Source organism: Rhinichthys klamathensis, unplaced genomic scaffold, assembly GCF_029890125.1.
Source record: "Rhinichthys klamathensis goyatoka isolate OS25496 unplaced genomic scaffold, OSU_Roscu_1.1 h1tg000176l_1, whole genome shotgun sequence".
In the NCBI taxonomy this organism is placed as follows: Eukaryota; Metazoa; Chordata; class Actinopteri; order Cypriniformes; family Leuciscidae; genus Rhinichthys; species Rhinichthys klamathensis.
Genome location: NW_026606705.1, coordinates 11,430,555 through 11,447,315, shown reverse-complemented (window position 1 = coordinate 11,447,315; position 16,761 = coordinate 11,430,555). Strand labels below are relative to the sequence as shown.

Here is a 16,761-nt window from a genome sequence, read left to right as displayed (position 1 = left end):
TTAAACAATTAGTACATAAAAAACCCCCACAAATCTTCCTTAAAAAAAATCATTAATCTACTTCGTGACATCCATCTGCTAGAAATTTTGTACTAGATTTTTTTTTTATTACAAGCTGTATTTTTTAGCATTTCACAACTTAGTTTCAAGCTCGTAATAAAAGACTTGACTGCATGTGCATATTGACATTGCAAATATTTTGAAGAATCAATATAATTTAACAGCTGAATATTTACAGTTACTAGTCTGTACATCATTATTTTGTACAAAATTGATAATCAGAACTAATGGATGATGTTGCATGCGTAAAAGTACAAAAACACAATTTTTAAAAAATGACACTGTGCATTGTTTAAACTTTACAGGGTTAAAACACAAAGATCGCCTGGTCTTTTACTTATTTACAATTGTTTTCAAGACAACTTTTTTTCTTTGGGTGAGCGTTGCAGATTTGAAATATTCTAGCAATATTCTAGCATGTGTGTCAAGAGCTGGAAAGCGGTTGTAGTGCGTTTACAGTGAGTTGTTCATCACAGGTAGTGACATGAGCTTTTTCAACTTCAAATTAAAAGTCTGAATGTCTGTAATCAGGAGAAACACTAGACCTCCTCTCTCATCTGTCTCTGTTTCTTTACTTTTAATTAACTTAGAAGTATGAACTCTAAAGGACGTGGAGGGAGGATAATGTTACCCTTTAATAACTCACATGCTATTAATTATCTTAACCAATTGGGAACCATAAACTAACATTAGAAGAAAATTCTGTATTTGCTGGGTTAAGGTATCATAGGTACGCGCCCAAAACACTTTTTTATTATTATTTATGTTTAAGACGGCAAATGAACTGAGAGAAATGTTGACAGTATATACTTATATTTCATTCAATACCAATTTAAAAGTTAAATATAACTAAAACGAAAGGAATTTTTATACTTATTAAAGCATTGTGTTGTTAGCTTAGCAACATGCTAACGTCACATTCTAATGGGATCAATTGTAATACTTTTCTAAGTGTACTTCTTATGAAAAGCTCTTAAGGCACTCTCTCAACAAGAAGGCTGTTCCAGAATTTGCTAGCATACAAAATGATAAATGAAATGTTGACCGTAAATACGTTTCATTCAAGTAGCCAATCAATATAAAAGTTCAATCCAACTAAAAATTGAGAATTTTACTCAACATTTTATGTGTGCCGTGAATTTTTATACTTAGTCTTGTGTCAAGTATTGAGTATTGTGTTGCTAGCTTAGCACCATGCTAACACCACACTTTATTGGAATCATTTGAGTCCAGCCTCCAGTGTACTTCACCTGAAAAGTTCTATTGTGGAGTTTCTACCTATTAGAAGGTTCCAAATCAGTCAATTGAGTTCCATTTCAATTAGGAAGCTGCCTCAAAAGGTAGGTAGTAAACACCAAGGCAGCTCTCTAGGTTTAGGAACAGAGTAATAGGGTATATTACATGTTGATAGGTATACTTTGTGTTTTTTAAACTTCCATACAGACTCGTATTAATGCTTCTTCTGGTGATTTGTGTTCTTCCTCTTCAGAACATACTGTATTATCATCTTCATCTTCCTTTAGCAGCACCTACACAAACATATAAACACAGTTTAAGGTCAACCGAACAGCCTGGCCAGATCTTACAAATGATTGTTTTCCCGTTTGGGTCATTTTATAGGTATAGCATAAATCTACTGACTATAAAACCATAAGCACAGATGGAAGAATACAGCAGAAGATTGACAGTAGACCAGTTTTATACATTCTCGTTCATATTGGCACTCATCAAACATACTTTTCCACAGATTTGGATTCATTCTCCATAGCATGAGCTTATGGAAACATGTTCCAAATGTCACTGCTATAGCTGAACAAATGAATGATTTGTGAGCAGCTGGCACTCTACCAGTACTGGAGGAGTGAAGGAAAAAGGGATGAGGAAAAAAAGAAAAGATGAGAGGAGAAAAACAAAGTAAAAAAGATTGGAAAGACCCCATATTGCTCAACAAATGGAGATAATTTGACCCTAGAGGCCAGCGGCCTTTGGAAAGGTCTTCGGTCAAACGGCGAAAAAAAAGAAGAAAAGTTGTCCTGTAATCACATTCATATAGCACAATCCCACCATTCAAGAAGAAGAATACAATACACAAACACACAATCAAACTATTCATAAACAGCCCTAGAAACAAAACATTCATTTCAGTTGTGCGACTTCATTTCAAATGATATGCAAGAATAAAGCCAAACTAATACAAAAAAAACAAAACAAAAAAAAATTAGTCCAGTTGTTCTCAAATGGTTTTGCTTCGGGACAGATTTTATATTGGACATCAAGTGGTGACCAACACCCAAAATGCTTTATTGTAAAAACAAAAACAATAATATCTATAAAATAAAACATTTTGATTGACTAATATTACCATAAAACTGCAATATGCTAAATTATTCTTCTAAAATAGGCTGAATTGGAGAATGTATGTTGAATTTTGATGGTTTCATGATCTCCACAGAAAACATTTCACTGCAGAAAACAATATATTTTTTTTTATTTAATCATTTTTAATCTGTATTAATGTAGTCATGCTCCCTTTTGTTTTGTGTATTATTATTTTTATGATTTTTGAGGATAAGTGCATGTTCCAAATTTGTCATCGGTCTAATTTGGACAGTTTTTACCAATCCATGATGCATTTGCACAAAAATACCACATGCTCTTTCAGGTCAATAACCTAAGATGTGACTCTCCTCCCTTTTAAAAATACATAAATCAATTTATTGTGTTATATGGATGGTTGCATTTTATTATTTGCATTTAGCTTTGTTTTTTCCTGTTTTATGCAACCCAGTCAAAACAGACCAAAGACAAACCAGCTGAGATCCACTGAGTTGAACTTAACTTGGATGAAATGTCCAGAGGGACAGATATGGGGAACAAGGTCATAAGGAATTGTTACTGACTCATTTTTTTCTGGATCTACATACTGATTGCTAAACCCAGCATAAAAAAAATGCACATGAGTGATGATATAATGACAGCTTTTTCAATTAAATTAAATAATATCTTCAAAATATGTTTATGCTGGTGTAATCTAGGGACTAAAAAAATGTGCTGGTTAAAAAAAATAGGTTGTGGGTTCAAACCCTGTGAGGCAAGCAGGGCGGGGCCATGAGCCGCGGGAAAGGATCGAGGCCGGTGGCGCGAGTGCTAATGAGCATTTTGAGAGCCGGTTCGGAGCCAGTGCCTACTCGCGAACCAGTTCTTTGTGTTTCGACAGCCAAAGAACTGGTTCTCGGCCAGGAAAATTGGTTCCAAAGCAGGACCAACTCTTTGCTGGACTAGAACCTTTCTTTTGCCACATCATGCTTACGCCGACGTATGGCGACGTACACAGTGACGTAACGACGTCGTTCACTGGGCTCTCTAGTCCGTGGAAAGACAAACAGGTTCTGAGAAGGTTTGCAAGTTGAACCAACTTTGAACCAGCACCAGTTCCGAAACAGTTCTTTTTTGGTGGAAACGAAGTAATAGAGGAGCTTAGAAGGATAAAAGGAGGAGTGACGACAGTGAAAGACAAGAGAAGACTAGGACTGGGAATTTATGTTGTTATTTTGTTTTAGTTTAAGCGGCAGTCGTCCACGAGGGGCTGACAATGTGAATTTGTTACCTTAAAGAACTATTTATACCTGATCTTAGTCTTACCACTAAAAACAACTTTCATTGGTGTAATGTAATGTACAGTATCCAGGTTGAATCTGTCATTAAAAAACATAAATTCAACTATTTTTTACAGCATGCTATTGTGAGCATTCTCCTGTGCTTATAAATACGAAGTATCCACGCAATTATTAGTGAATGAGACCCTTTTTTTAATGTGCATTTATTGAGACGTCATATGAATATTCTCACCTCAGCTTCATCATTGCTTTCATGTGGCAACACCTCTACTTGCTTTGGACAGTCATGTGAGCCTTCCAGAGATGTCATCTTCTTATATTTCCGCATTGTTAAACTGTCCACCACCCAGAACATTATAGACTGAAACACATACATTTACATATATAAGTTGCATTATATTATATAAAGAAAGAAAGGGAGGGAGGGAGGATGACTGGGATGGATGGATGGATGGATGGATTGACGGATGGATGGATGGGTGGGTGGATGGATGGATGGATGGATGGATGGATGGATGGATGGATGGATGGATGGTTGGTTGGATGGATGGATGGTTGGATGGATGGGTGGATGGGATGATGGATGGACTGGTGGATGGATGGATGGATGGATGGTTGGTTGGTTGGATGGGTGGATGGGATGATGGATGGACTGGTGGATGAATGGATGGATGGGTGGATGGATTGACGGATGGATTGACGGATGGATGGATGGGTGGATGGGATGATGGATGGATGGATGGATTGACGGATGGATGGATGGATGGGTGGATGGATTGACGGATGGGTGGATGGATGGATGGTTGGTTGGTTGGTTGGATGGATGGGGTGATGGATGAATGGATGGATGAGTGGATGAATGGATGGACGAACAGAGGGATGGATAGATAAGTGGATGGATGGGTGGATGGACGGACGGGTGGATGGATGAGTGGATAGATACATGGAAAAGTGGATGGATGGGTGGATGAATGGATGGACGGACAGAGGGATGGATGGATAAGTGGATGGATGGGTGGATGAATGGATGGATGGATAGATGGATGAATGGATGAATGGACGGATGGATGAATGGACGGATGGAAGGATGGACGGATGAATGGGTGGATGGATGGATTGACAGATGGGTGGATGGATGGGTGGATGGGATGATGGATGGATGGATGGATGGTGGATGGATGGATGGATGGATGGATGGATGGATGAATGGATGGATGAATGGATGGATGGATTGACGGATGGATGGATGGATGGATGGATGGGTGGATGGATGGATTGACGGATGGGTGGATGGATGGATGGTTGGTTGGTTGGTTGGATGGATGGATGGATGGATGGATGGGATGATGGATGAATGGATGGACTGGTGTATGGATGGATGGATGAATGGATGGATGGGTGGATGAATGGATGGACGAACAGAGGGATGGATGGATAAGTGGATGGATGGGTGGATGGGCGGACGGGTGGATGGATGAGTGGATAGATAGATAGATAGATAGATAGATAGATAGATAGATAGATAGATAGATAGATAGATAGATAGATAGATAGATAGATAGATAGATGGATAAGTGGATGGATGGGTGGATGAATGGATGGACGGATGGATGGATGGATAAGTGGATGGACGGATGGATGGATGGGTGTATACGGATGGATAAGTGGATGGATGGATGGATGGATGGACAGATATCATGCATTATTCTTGAATGACTCACATTCACAATGAAAGGCACGATCAGCATGACGATGGCTAACTCCAGCTGTGGGTTTGGGATATAGTCCAGCACCACCTCCTCCAGCTACAACACACACAAACACCAGTGATCAGCACTTATAAATATACGTACATATCCATCTAATAAATAATGATAATAATATGAAATCTGCTTTTTATATATATATATATATATATACACACAATTATATATAAACAAGTCTGAAATTGCATGTATTAAGCAAGCAAGTAAATAAATAGATAAAAAAGCGTTCTATAGAGGAAATATAACACATTATCTCTATTCATTATTCCCACATGTCCTCGTTTCACCCTTCCACACTAGGACGTCAAAGTAATATGTAATTTGTCTATTTGCTTTCATTCATAAACAAACAGAAGGATTTCAAATGATTATAATATTTAGACTGTGTTTCTAATTAGGAGCTACGTATTAATTTAGATATTTGATTATTCTGGGTATCCAATGCTTTCAATTATTCGTTCATGAAGGACCCAATGTCGCATTAGAGTCCCAAGCCAGTCGGGACTCGCTCTCACGGACACAAACTCGCCAGTTCTTATCTTAGTCAGAGGGTTCAGGGTTAACTATTTCCATTAAGCTACTATACGCACGCTCACACATAAAAGTGTCATTTTCATAGTCACGTTTATACAGCTTTCTAAGTCAGTGATAGACAGAAATCAAAAGGTCCCAGATGGTGCTCCCTTCATTGGGCCACTGAGACATTTAAAATGATTCCAAACGTGAAAGGGATAAAACAATAGTGTCACAAAACGCATAATATGTGTTATGTAGACATTCTTGGTGAACTTTTAGTGACCTGAGTCAGGGCGAAAGGTGACGGAGTGGGAAGAGGGGTATGCATAGATGCGTGAGGAGAGAAGTTTGGGCAAGGCCTGTGCTCTTTCTTTGAGATCTCCTCTTCAGATTAGTGAGTTTTATTGTTTTATTGCAGGGGTGTTTGACCTCGTCTTCTGTCTTAGCAGGAAAAGCACAAGCACTGAAACGTTCGATGGTCAGACAATATTTGGCACTTGAGTCACTATATCTAAACCATTTCTGTTCGTCAAACGCATCAAGAAATATAGTTTGGAAACATTACTATTTTTAATGTTTTTGAAAGAAGTCTTATGCTCATCAAGGCTGCATTTATTTGATCAAAAATACAGAAAAAAACTGTAATATTGTGAAATATTATTACAATTTAAAATTATGGTTGTCTATTTGAATATACTTTAAAATATGATTTATTTCTGTGATCTAAAGCTGAATTTTTAGCATCATTAATCCAGTCTTCAGTGTCACATGATCCTTCAGAAATCATTCTTATATGCTGAATTATTATCAATGTTGGAAACAGTCGTGCTGCTTAATATTTTATAACCTGTGATACTTTTTTTTTTTTTTTTGAATTTATTGGTGTATAAAATGTTTAAAAAAGAACAGCATTTATTTAAAATAGAAATCTTTTGTAACAATATACACTACCGTTCAAAGGATTGGGGTCTTTCGTTATTATTATTATTTTTTAAAAGAAACTACTACTTTTATTCTGCAAGGATGTGTTAAACTGATAAAAAGTGATAGTACAGATTTATATTGTTAGAACATTTTTATTTTTAATAAATGCTGTGCTTTTTAACTTTTTATTCATCAATGAAAAAATGTATGTTTCTTCATATTAGAATGATTTCTGAAGGATCATGTGACACTGAAGACTGGAGTAATGATGCTGTAAATTCAGCTTCGCGTCACAGAAATAAATTCTATTTTAAAGTATATTAAAATAGAAAACCTTTATTTTAAATTGTAATAATATTTCACAATATTACTGTTTTTTTTTTCTGTATTTTTGATCAAATAAATGTAAGCTTGATGAGCATAAGAGACTTTTATCAAAATCATTAAAAATAGCAATGTTTCCAAACTTTTGACCAGTACTATATACTGTATATATAACAAAATAAAACAAAAACAGATTTTAGTATGTCCATCCTGGTATTACTAAATACTGTAGAGGGAAACGATGCCCATGGGGTGAGTCTGTGTAACAATAACGGAAACTTTGAGTGTGTGAATGTTTATCTTACATTGGTCCACCCGGGAACGAGCAGCACCAGAGTGACCACACTTTTCTCCAGAGCAACGATGAGTAAATACACCGAGCACTGAGACAACCAGGCCGCTACCCGGGGAGGATCACCTAAAACAGAGAAAGAGACACTCAAGTCAATTAGGATTTATTTACGTTTTCTAAAGTGCTTGTCTTTGCAAAAATGGACACCATTGCTGCTAAGGCATCAATAGCAAACGCACATCAAACTAAAGACATCAAATAACAATACAAGACAAAAATATCAAGAAATAAAAGAACAACATAGCACGTATGAAATGAATATATGAGAACACAGGGATGTAAAAAAAAAACATGTAAATGTAGAAGATCGCGAGCTGCATATTAATTAACATACATTAACATAGGCTATATAGGCTATATATATGTATTATTGACAAATTGTAATGATTATTATTAATTGAAAGATAGATTGGCAAATATATTGATGCTTTTAATGAAATTAATATTATTTATAAGGCACTCCTTTTCTTCCATAAAAAGACATTTTGTGATTTTTTTTTTATTTAACATTAATGAAGGTAACAATGCTGGTATTTTTAATAACGTAGTATTTATTTTAGCATGTAAGCCCTTTTAAGTGGTCAGCTTACAAAAGTTCTGGAAGATTTAAAATGGCAAAGTGTCAAAACAGGGATTTAAAAGCTGACCTAAGCAGAAAAGCATTCATGAACAATTGTTTGGCCAAAATCATGTGAAACGATGGACATATTCCATCTGCTTTACGTGCATGTGTGTGTGTGTGTGTGTATTTTTCTTTTTCTATGGTGTTTTTGCCAAGGAAATCCCAGAGAGGGTAAAAAGCAAGTGTGGGGAAACTACCCAAACACATTTGAAAAATATAACATGCAGCGCCCTCTGGTGGTGACATGAGTCTGAAACAAACTGATGCATGATAGATTCTCTTTTGCTTTTTAAATCTTTGGTTTATGTTTTCTGGTCATTATGACAGCAGACTTGAACTTTAAACAGACCCCTTTAAACTTCAGTTCAACCAAAACACTCAAAAAATAAAGGTTACAAATGTTTTTTTCCTGCAGCAATTGGTTTCCCAAAGAACCTTTAAGCGAACAGTTCTTTAAAGGGCCATTTTTTCTAGTGTGAAGGACATTTTGAAAATCTAAAGAACCTTTTTCCGCTATAAAGACCCTCTTGTGCAATCGAAAGGGGAATGGAACCATAGATACCAGTAAAGAAGCGTACGATAGCTTCCATTAATGTAACGCACCATATTCTCCGAACATTAGCAGTGTTAGGTGTTTATGTTCCACTATCTTGGAAACAACCTTCACCCCCACCCAGATCACCAGCATTCCCAATGTGGCATCCAACAGGAAGTTCAATAGATACCTGTAAAACAGAAAAGGGTAATACGGTTAGTGTAATTGCAGGCTAAAGCAATACAACTTGACAAACAAGTAATAACCGACTCACAGAGAGCAGGGATCTTCATTGGTGAGTGTGGACAGGAATATGTTGGCAAAATGCATACAAAGAGCACCGATGGCTTGCTTAGACGTATCAAAGATCCTGCAGGCAAAACGAAAGAATGAGAGTGTGCTCTGTTTTGTGCTATTATTATTAAATTATCATAATTCTTTACTAATGTTTCATTTTAATTACCAGATCCTCCAAGGTCTTCTAATTCCAACAGGTTCACGAAACCTCTTCACTGTGAAGACAAAGATATTGTTAGCATGAATATTGTTTAATAAACATCCATGTGAGTATCACTCTTAATATGGTTTAATATAGCATAACTTGAATTACTCCAGTCTTCAGTGTCACATGATCCTTCAATTATGCTCATTTGAATATCAAAAATGGAAATGCCAACACTTGGATGAACTCAGAATAAACTCCATCGCTGCCCTTTGTAATAGTCTAGCACACATATACCAACACCGAATCAAAGAAATTGAACTAAACAGACACAAAATTAGTAATTAAATGACTTTCAAGAGAGAGGATACTTGTGTTTAACGCAAACTCTGTCTCAAACCAGCTCACAAACCTACACACCCGAAGCTGAAAGACATATCTATGGGATGTTTCCACAAATGCAAACGGTTAGTCTGTAATCAACAGCCAAACAGAAGCAGGATGATTATTGAATGTCTGAGGAAACCAACAGCGATGACGTCAGCAAAGATAAGCAGCCCAAAAAAAAAAAGAAAGAAAGAAAAGAAGCGAGGAAGTGCCCAGAATAACAAAGAGGAAGTGCATACAGTAAAAGCACAAGCATATGCACAGGCCAAGAGTTTGTACAAATGTCACAAATTCTCCCTTTGTTTTTCTCTCCGCCTTTCCTGAAAACACGAATAAAACTTAACTTCGGTATTCAATAAACAAACAAATAGGCTACATGAAAATCAGTCTTCTGATAATAACTCATGATTAGGGTATTTTTTCTCTGTACACAGCAAAAAGTTTAATAATAAACAGGGACAGCACAGATTCATTAATGTGTAACTCAACAGTCATTTACCATGTTTTTGGGGGTTATTCAGTGCATGACCACAAAACAAACAAACTGCTTTTGGGAAGTATAATTAGAAAACATTATTTTTTACCTCCTCTTACGAAAACTCACCACCACTATGGTATTTAGTATGTTGCTGGGTGGCCGTCTAAGTCAAAAGAGCGTATAGGGCTACTATAGTAGCCTATTGGTCTCGGAATACACTGTAAATTTCCCTTCTTTTTTCATCCAGCAGATATAATCTCAAATCTCCTCAACAAGCCGCATTGAATTATTATTCATGTCCATACTACACATGCGGGACAAGTTACACGCTAAAGTTAGGTATAACTTACAGCATCGCCACATATTATAGCACCTTTGTAAATAACATTCTTAGCAAAAAGGCTTTGTTTACAACCACCACATTCACTGATTAGTAGCAGCTTGAATTATATCAGCTCACAATTACCAAATAAGAAAACACTATACTGTATCTTTGGACTGAATGAGCACATGACATAGTTAAATATTGGGAAAGAAACAATTCTTGAACCGGAGCTTATGTTCAAACTTGTAAGGCAGGTCACATGACTAGGACCCTCCAGCTGGTAAATATAGCGCGAGTTTGGGGTCGGAGCATCACATGAGCTACAGGAGTGAGGGCTGTTATCATGTGCTATCACACAGCTGAGGAATCTCATCATTGAATAAAGCTTTTATCATTGATTTCAGATTGTGTGTGTGTGTGTGTGGAAAGTGAATGGCTGCTTTCTTTTTAAGGTGCGTTCATTGACTGTTGTTTGGCGAATGCTCGTGGACGAAATCCTGTCATCTTAACAGGAGTAGGCTACATCGGGAATGATGTGTGAAATATTTCACAACAGGTTCAAGCTGAACTAGAAAGCTGCTTGGTTTACAAGTGTCATCTGTGTGAGCTGTGATTCGCTAAACTATTGTCAAGACAACAGATCCTTTGTTTTGTTTTGTTTTTGCCCAGACAATTTCTCTAATGTAAACACACCTTTAAGTCACATTTCTGGTCTTATTTTGAATGAATGATTGGTGAATGTTATTTCAATAAAAAAAAAAGAAGAAGGTTGTAACAACTTAGTCCTCCTTAACAACTTAATCTTCCTTTTCTGCTGATGTCTCTTAACTTCTGGATAATAGCAATCAATAATGCGAACAGCTCTTTAAGCTTTGTTTATGCAAACTCTGGTTTGTTCATGATCCAATCAATTCCCAGTTTGATAAAATCAACTCCTGCCCTGCATATTTTCTCATTGAATGTCCTGTTGCACTACATTACAGAAATAAAATGGAGTATAGCCTAATTCAAGTTTACCTTGAGTGACAAAGTGGCAATTATTTCTGTTGGACTATAAGATGTACTAGACACTAAATTTTATGAAATAATGTTCCCACAATGTTTTTTACCAAATAATTTCCAAGACTTTCCCAGTAGTTTGTGATTAATAGATAGGCCTAATATTTTATAGATATATTAGATATTAAAGATTCAATAGATATACAACTACTTTTTTTAAATTATATATTTATACTTTTTCCAAGTCTTCATGGTTAATTCATTCAAATATTTGCACCTTTTCCATCACTGTTCCATACAATTTGTTGCCAGGTGACTGAAATATTAGATGCTGGTCACCATCATGACAGCACCACAGACTATAGGTAAACCTTAAATTTCATGACTCATGTTCCTCATTTTAAAAAGGTACACGAGTCATGTTGAAAATAATGATGCTATGAGAAAATAACTGAAATATGGTATTAAGATAGGCAACTTGAAAGAAAATACATTTCATACATCCCAAGTTTATGTTAGATGGGTGCGAATGTGGTCAATATTTTGTTTATTTGGGTCGCTGAATGATATTGTAACGTGCAGCGCTTGATTAAATGTCATGACTCATGACGTTTCTTTATTGCTCGAGGATTAATAAACACTTCAGACCCTGAATTAGCACACAATGAGAAGAATGAATGGATCAAAAGATTACAATGAAGATAAAAAAAGATAACACAGACACTGTTGAACCAGAATAAATAAAACCAAAATTTCTCTGCACAGTAATTTTTTAGTAAATATTTTTGTTTTGTTGACATTCAGGGTGATTCTCTGAATTGGGTGCCCTTCAAGTCCCCCAAACTTGCTTCAAAGATTTTCAATTGAAGGAAATCACAAAATGCATTTTAATGCTGTCAATTAATAGAACCAGGTGCCTTTGCATTATAATGCAACACAATTTCTTTAAATTTTTTTTTTAATTTAAAGATAAGGTTGCCTAAGTAGTAGACAACAAGCAAGTTTGCATGTCCTCACTAACCATCATTACATTTTCATTGCATATCAAGCAAATAAAAAGTACAATTAATACCAAAATGTTGCTGCTAATATAATCATATGTTGGTCTACTTTAACTAAAATATACAAAAAAAAATATATATATATATAAAAAAAAATAATTAATTATATATGAAATTACAATATTTATACACGTCCTCCAGTTTGTTTTCAACCCCGTCACGCCATACTATTTACCCCCCTATAAAAATAATGGATCAATCCCTGTGGCATCTCATCCAGGAAGTGACATCACACAAGTCTCTTAAAGAACATGCTGCAAAGAAAGGCAAGTGTCAGTATCTTTTCTTACCTATATTTCATGTTTTTCGCTGTCAGATTAAGATTGTCAGGCTCAACATTTCAACTCTGTTGTATGACTAAATGATAGTAAACAACGGTTTGAGAAGAATTAAATAATAGTTTTGCAAAACATTACAATTTTATGATGTCCTAAATGCCATGTGGTGCTACTGTCTTTGCTAAGTAAGGAGTTATGGCTACTATTAGCCAAAAACTTCAACCCCGTCACATTTTTAGTATAACAGGGTTGAATCGTTGTGACAGGGTTGAATGTTTGACACTTCTTAGTAGATTACTCAATTGTAGACTTGTTGTATTGTGATGTGAACTGTCAGAAATAATCGATTATGCCATTTTATTTTCAGACATCGCAATGGCAAAAACAGCAGCAGAGAGGCAAAGACAGTACAGAGCAAGAAGGGATGCAGACGCAGAGAGAAGGGAAAAATATCTCAGGAGTGAGCGTGAAAGGTGGAAAAGGGACACAGAGGCAGGGAAAAAGAAAGAATAAGTCATAATATATAATAAATAAATCCATTCTATATTGAAATAATGATGATCACTTCAACCCTGTTATCATTTTCAACCCCGTTATGCTGAGTTCAACCCTGTTATTTGATCGTTTTTATTAATATTTTCGTGATAAGAAGACAAATTAGGTCAATGTTTGTTTTGCTGTGTGTAGAATTTACCGGACAGTCGGAAAAAATACGAAAGCCTGATTAAATCCTAATGTTAATGCATATTTTGTGATAAGATATGAAGACCAATGTTAGATACAGTTTTCATGAGCTGATTTGGTATTCAAATGGTGAGTATTTAAAAATAAAATTCTACATGCAATAAATGATATCAAACAAGGGACATCTCATTGAAAAGCTTCTACAAGAATTTACTTGAAAATCTTTTAAAACCATATTTAAAACAGGGTCCAAGTGGTCTGTGACGGGGTTGAACTTCAAAACAACTTTCAGTAAGAAAAAACACTCAATATCGATTAGAATTTCATGCCTGAGGTGGGAAAATGCATTTTCTTAAAGGTTTGACTAATCCACTATCACATGAAATGATCAGAAATATAACTATTTGAGGTATATAAAAAAAAAAAGGTATGACCCAAAAGGCACCCATCTCAGAGAGTCACCCATCAACGAACGTCATTTAAAAGTCAAATCAAGTGCTTAAGGTACATTAAGTTATTTATTTTACAATACACTACTAGATGATAAAAATGGTCTAAATTATAAGTAGGCTACCACTTCACACAACATGTTCCATAGTAGGCTACCGCAATACTAATAGCTACAACAGAACTGTAAACAAACAAACAAACCAACCACAAGCTGCATCATATTCTTAAAAGAAAACAATAGAAAAAGCCATCACGTCACACGGAAACATCATCGCATTTGCGGTTTAGTTTAAAATGCGGAGACAACTTACACATTAAAGTGCTGAAAGCCAGAACAGCCAACAGACCCTGAATAAAAACACTGAATCCGTCCATCAGAGATCCGTCCACACAGCCCTGATACTCCGGGTTCACCAAATCACTCATATTTATTCTGCTCTTCATAAAAACTAACATGTTTGCGTTTGAAAACCAGAACAAAAGTCATAGGATCCTTTGTGGAACAGAAATCCTCGGGAATTCGACTTAAACGGGTTTTCCATATAGCTTCACTAGCCAGAAGACAAAGAAATTCGCACAGCAGACTGATGAACCAAGATCGCACACCGCTCGAGCTGTTAAAGTCGTTGGAGTTGAGCGATGTGGCATAAGATAAAGCATTTCATTCAGGTCAGTTTCTTTCTTTCTTGTTATTGAGTCAACAAGGGGGAAAGCGGCTCTGCTGACGTCACCTCCTGCTGCTGAAATCTCCTGGAGCCCTTTGTCCCCCTAATGTGAATGCATAGATTAGGACAAGTTACTTTTATTTTAGATCATTTCTTAGAATTGTATTATATATATATATATATATATATATGTGTGTGTGTGTGTGTGTGTGTGTGTGTGTGTGTGTGTGTGTGTGTGTGTGTGTGTGTGTGTGTGTGTGTGTGTGTGTGTAATTCAAATTATACACACTATACTGATTGACTGTACACAATATTGATATTAGTCAATGTTTGGAATGAAATTTAAATGTAATTGACAAAGTTTCATCATATAGCCTACTTATGAATATTGTATATGTATCTATAGCTAAAAATAAAAGTTATTGACGGAAATATTTTGGACCTAATATATGGGGAAATAGGGAGTCAGTTGTTCTAATCAAATCCACTGTATGTCATAGGCCTATTATACTGTACCTGTGTGACACATCAATTCAGGTCAACTCTTGAACCTTATAAAATTCATCTTCATGAGTAAACCATTCAAGAAACACTGGAAAATAGTTGTTTATCAGAAGTTACCATGCCAACTAACCTCTCATCATAAAAACATCTGCTGCATCTCAGGTATATGAATTCAATGTTCCTTTTTTTCTTTTATTTCTATACAGCCTCTTCTCAGCCGTGACGCACAGTAAAAGGAGTGGTAATGGTTGTTTCAGCATAACTTGAATTTTCAGAATCATTACTCCAGTCTTCAGTGTCACATGATCCTTCAATTATGCTCATTTGAATATCAAAAATGGAAATGCCAACACTTGGATGAACTCAGGATAAAGTTCTGTTTGAGACTAACTCCATCGTTGAATGAAGGAAATGGAAACTGAAGGAAATGAGCATATGAGTACAACTGAAGCATAAATAAACAGAAAAAAAATACATATGGATCAAAATCAGATAAATAGATTTCACTTAAAAGACATTAAACCGTTTCATAGGACATATAAACAGATTAGGAGAATGAGGTGTAATCAGCAATATTTACAATAAATAACATTGACTATGTAAACTATTTGTTCATTTGTTGATATTGTGTGGCATATTTTTGGTTGACTTTATTTACAATGTGGCGTAGAAGACCATGTGCATTTTAGGAGCTATTGCCACGTCTGTGTAGATTTTGTTAAATTATGTTTGATGTTCTGAATTCATATCTTTTATTTTGAAGTTTAATCATAAACATATTATTGTTTATTTAATCATCAAGTTCATAGTCTTTTGCCGTGTTTGAAATCGCAAACTCTCTTGTTTTGAATAATTACTTTGTGACTGGAAAAAAAGAATGTTCTATATAGTATTGTAAGTCCGTCTAATTCGATCCAATGGCGGTATCGATTAGAGGTGAAGGTCTCAATCACTGATCATTCTATATAGATCAGTGGTCTCAACGCGTGTTCCGTCTCTTCCCATGGCAACGGCAAAGGGATTTTTAATTAAATACAATACATTTTTTTTATGTATTAACTCGTTTCATCTGACTCCATAAAATGAAAAAGTTTTTCTATGATATCTGTGCGTCATTAAATATACCTTAATGTTTGACTATTCCTTTTAACTCCAATGAAAATGAAGTCAAAGTCTGTTAGAATAATCAAATATAACAATTTATTATGTCAGGTAAAAGTATTAAGCCAATTTCATAATCAGTTCAAAGATCATCAATACAAAACATCAAATGCTTTAGGATAAGAGAAATAGATGCAAACCCAAAATTTAAGAACTACATGAGCTACCTCACGGGCTATCTGAAATACAGAAAGAGCCCTGAGCTCTCGTTGCATTTTCCTTATATAGCCAGACCTTATTTGATATGTAAAGCTTGAGTTTAGTGGAAATTTACTGCGTTCACCCCCCCCCCCCCCCCCCCCCCCCAGGTAGAAGAACCATTTGCTAACAGTGGTAATTTGCATTCATGAATTTACACCTTTTGGGAGTAGGATCATGCCTAGAGACCACATTCATTTGTGCCAGATATCCCTAAACTCTTAAAAACCTTATTTCCTTTTGTTTGACTTATTGGGAAATGAGACATATGTACCACTTACCCTGCGACAGTTTAAATGATACTAAACACAATACTCAATGATAATCAGTCACATTAAACCATAGATATTCTTATGTGAGTTTTTATGTGTTACTGCGAGAGTGGGGGATGCGGGGAAGAAGTGTGTGTGTGT

The 16,761-nt window shown here is 35.8% G+C and overlaps 1 protein-coding gene across 1 annotated transcript; it reads right to left on the bottom strand.

Annotated features, from left to right (window-relative positions):
• Positions 1-825: 825 nt before the first annotated feature.
• On the bottom strand, positions 826-14,459 carry tmem110l (transmembrane protein 110, like). Its single transcript, XM_056260455.1, has 8 exons — positions 14,132-14,459; positions 9,180-9,228; positions 8,991-9,086; positions 8,785-8,906; positions 7,513-7,625; positions 5,399-5,482; positions 3,910-4,038; positions 826-1,589 (listed from the first exon to the last, which is right to left on the bottom strand). Exons 1-8 carry the CDS (start codon positions 14,274-14,276, stop codon positions 1,488-1,490), a joined length of 840 nt encoding a protein of 279 aa, XP_056116430.1. The 5' UTR covers positions 14,277-14,459; the 3' UTR covers positions 826-1,487.
• Between the last annotated feature and the right edge of the window lie 2,302 nt (positions 14,460-16,761).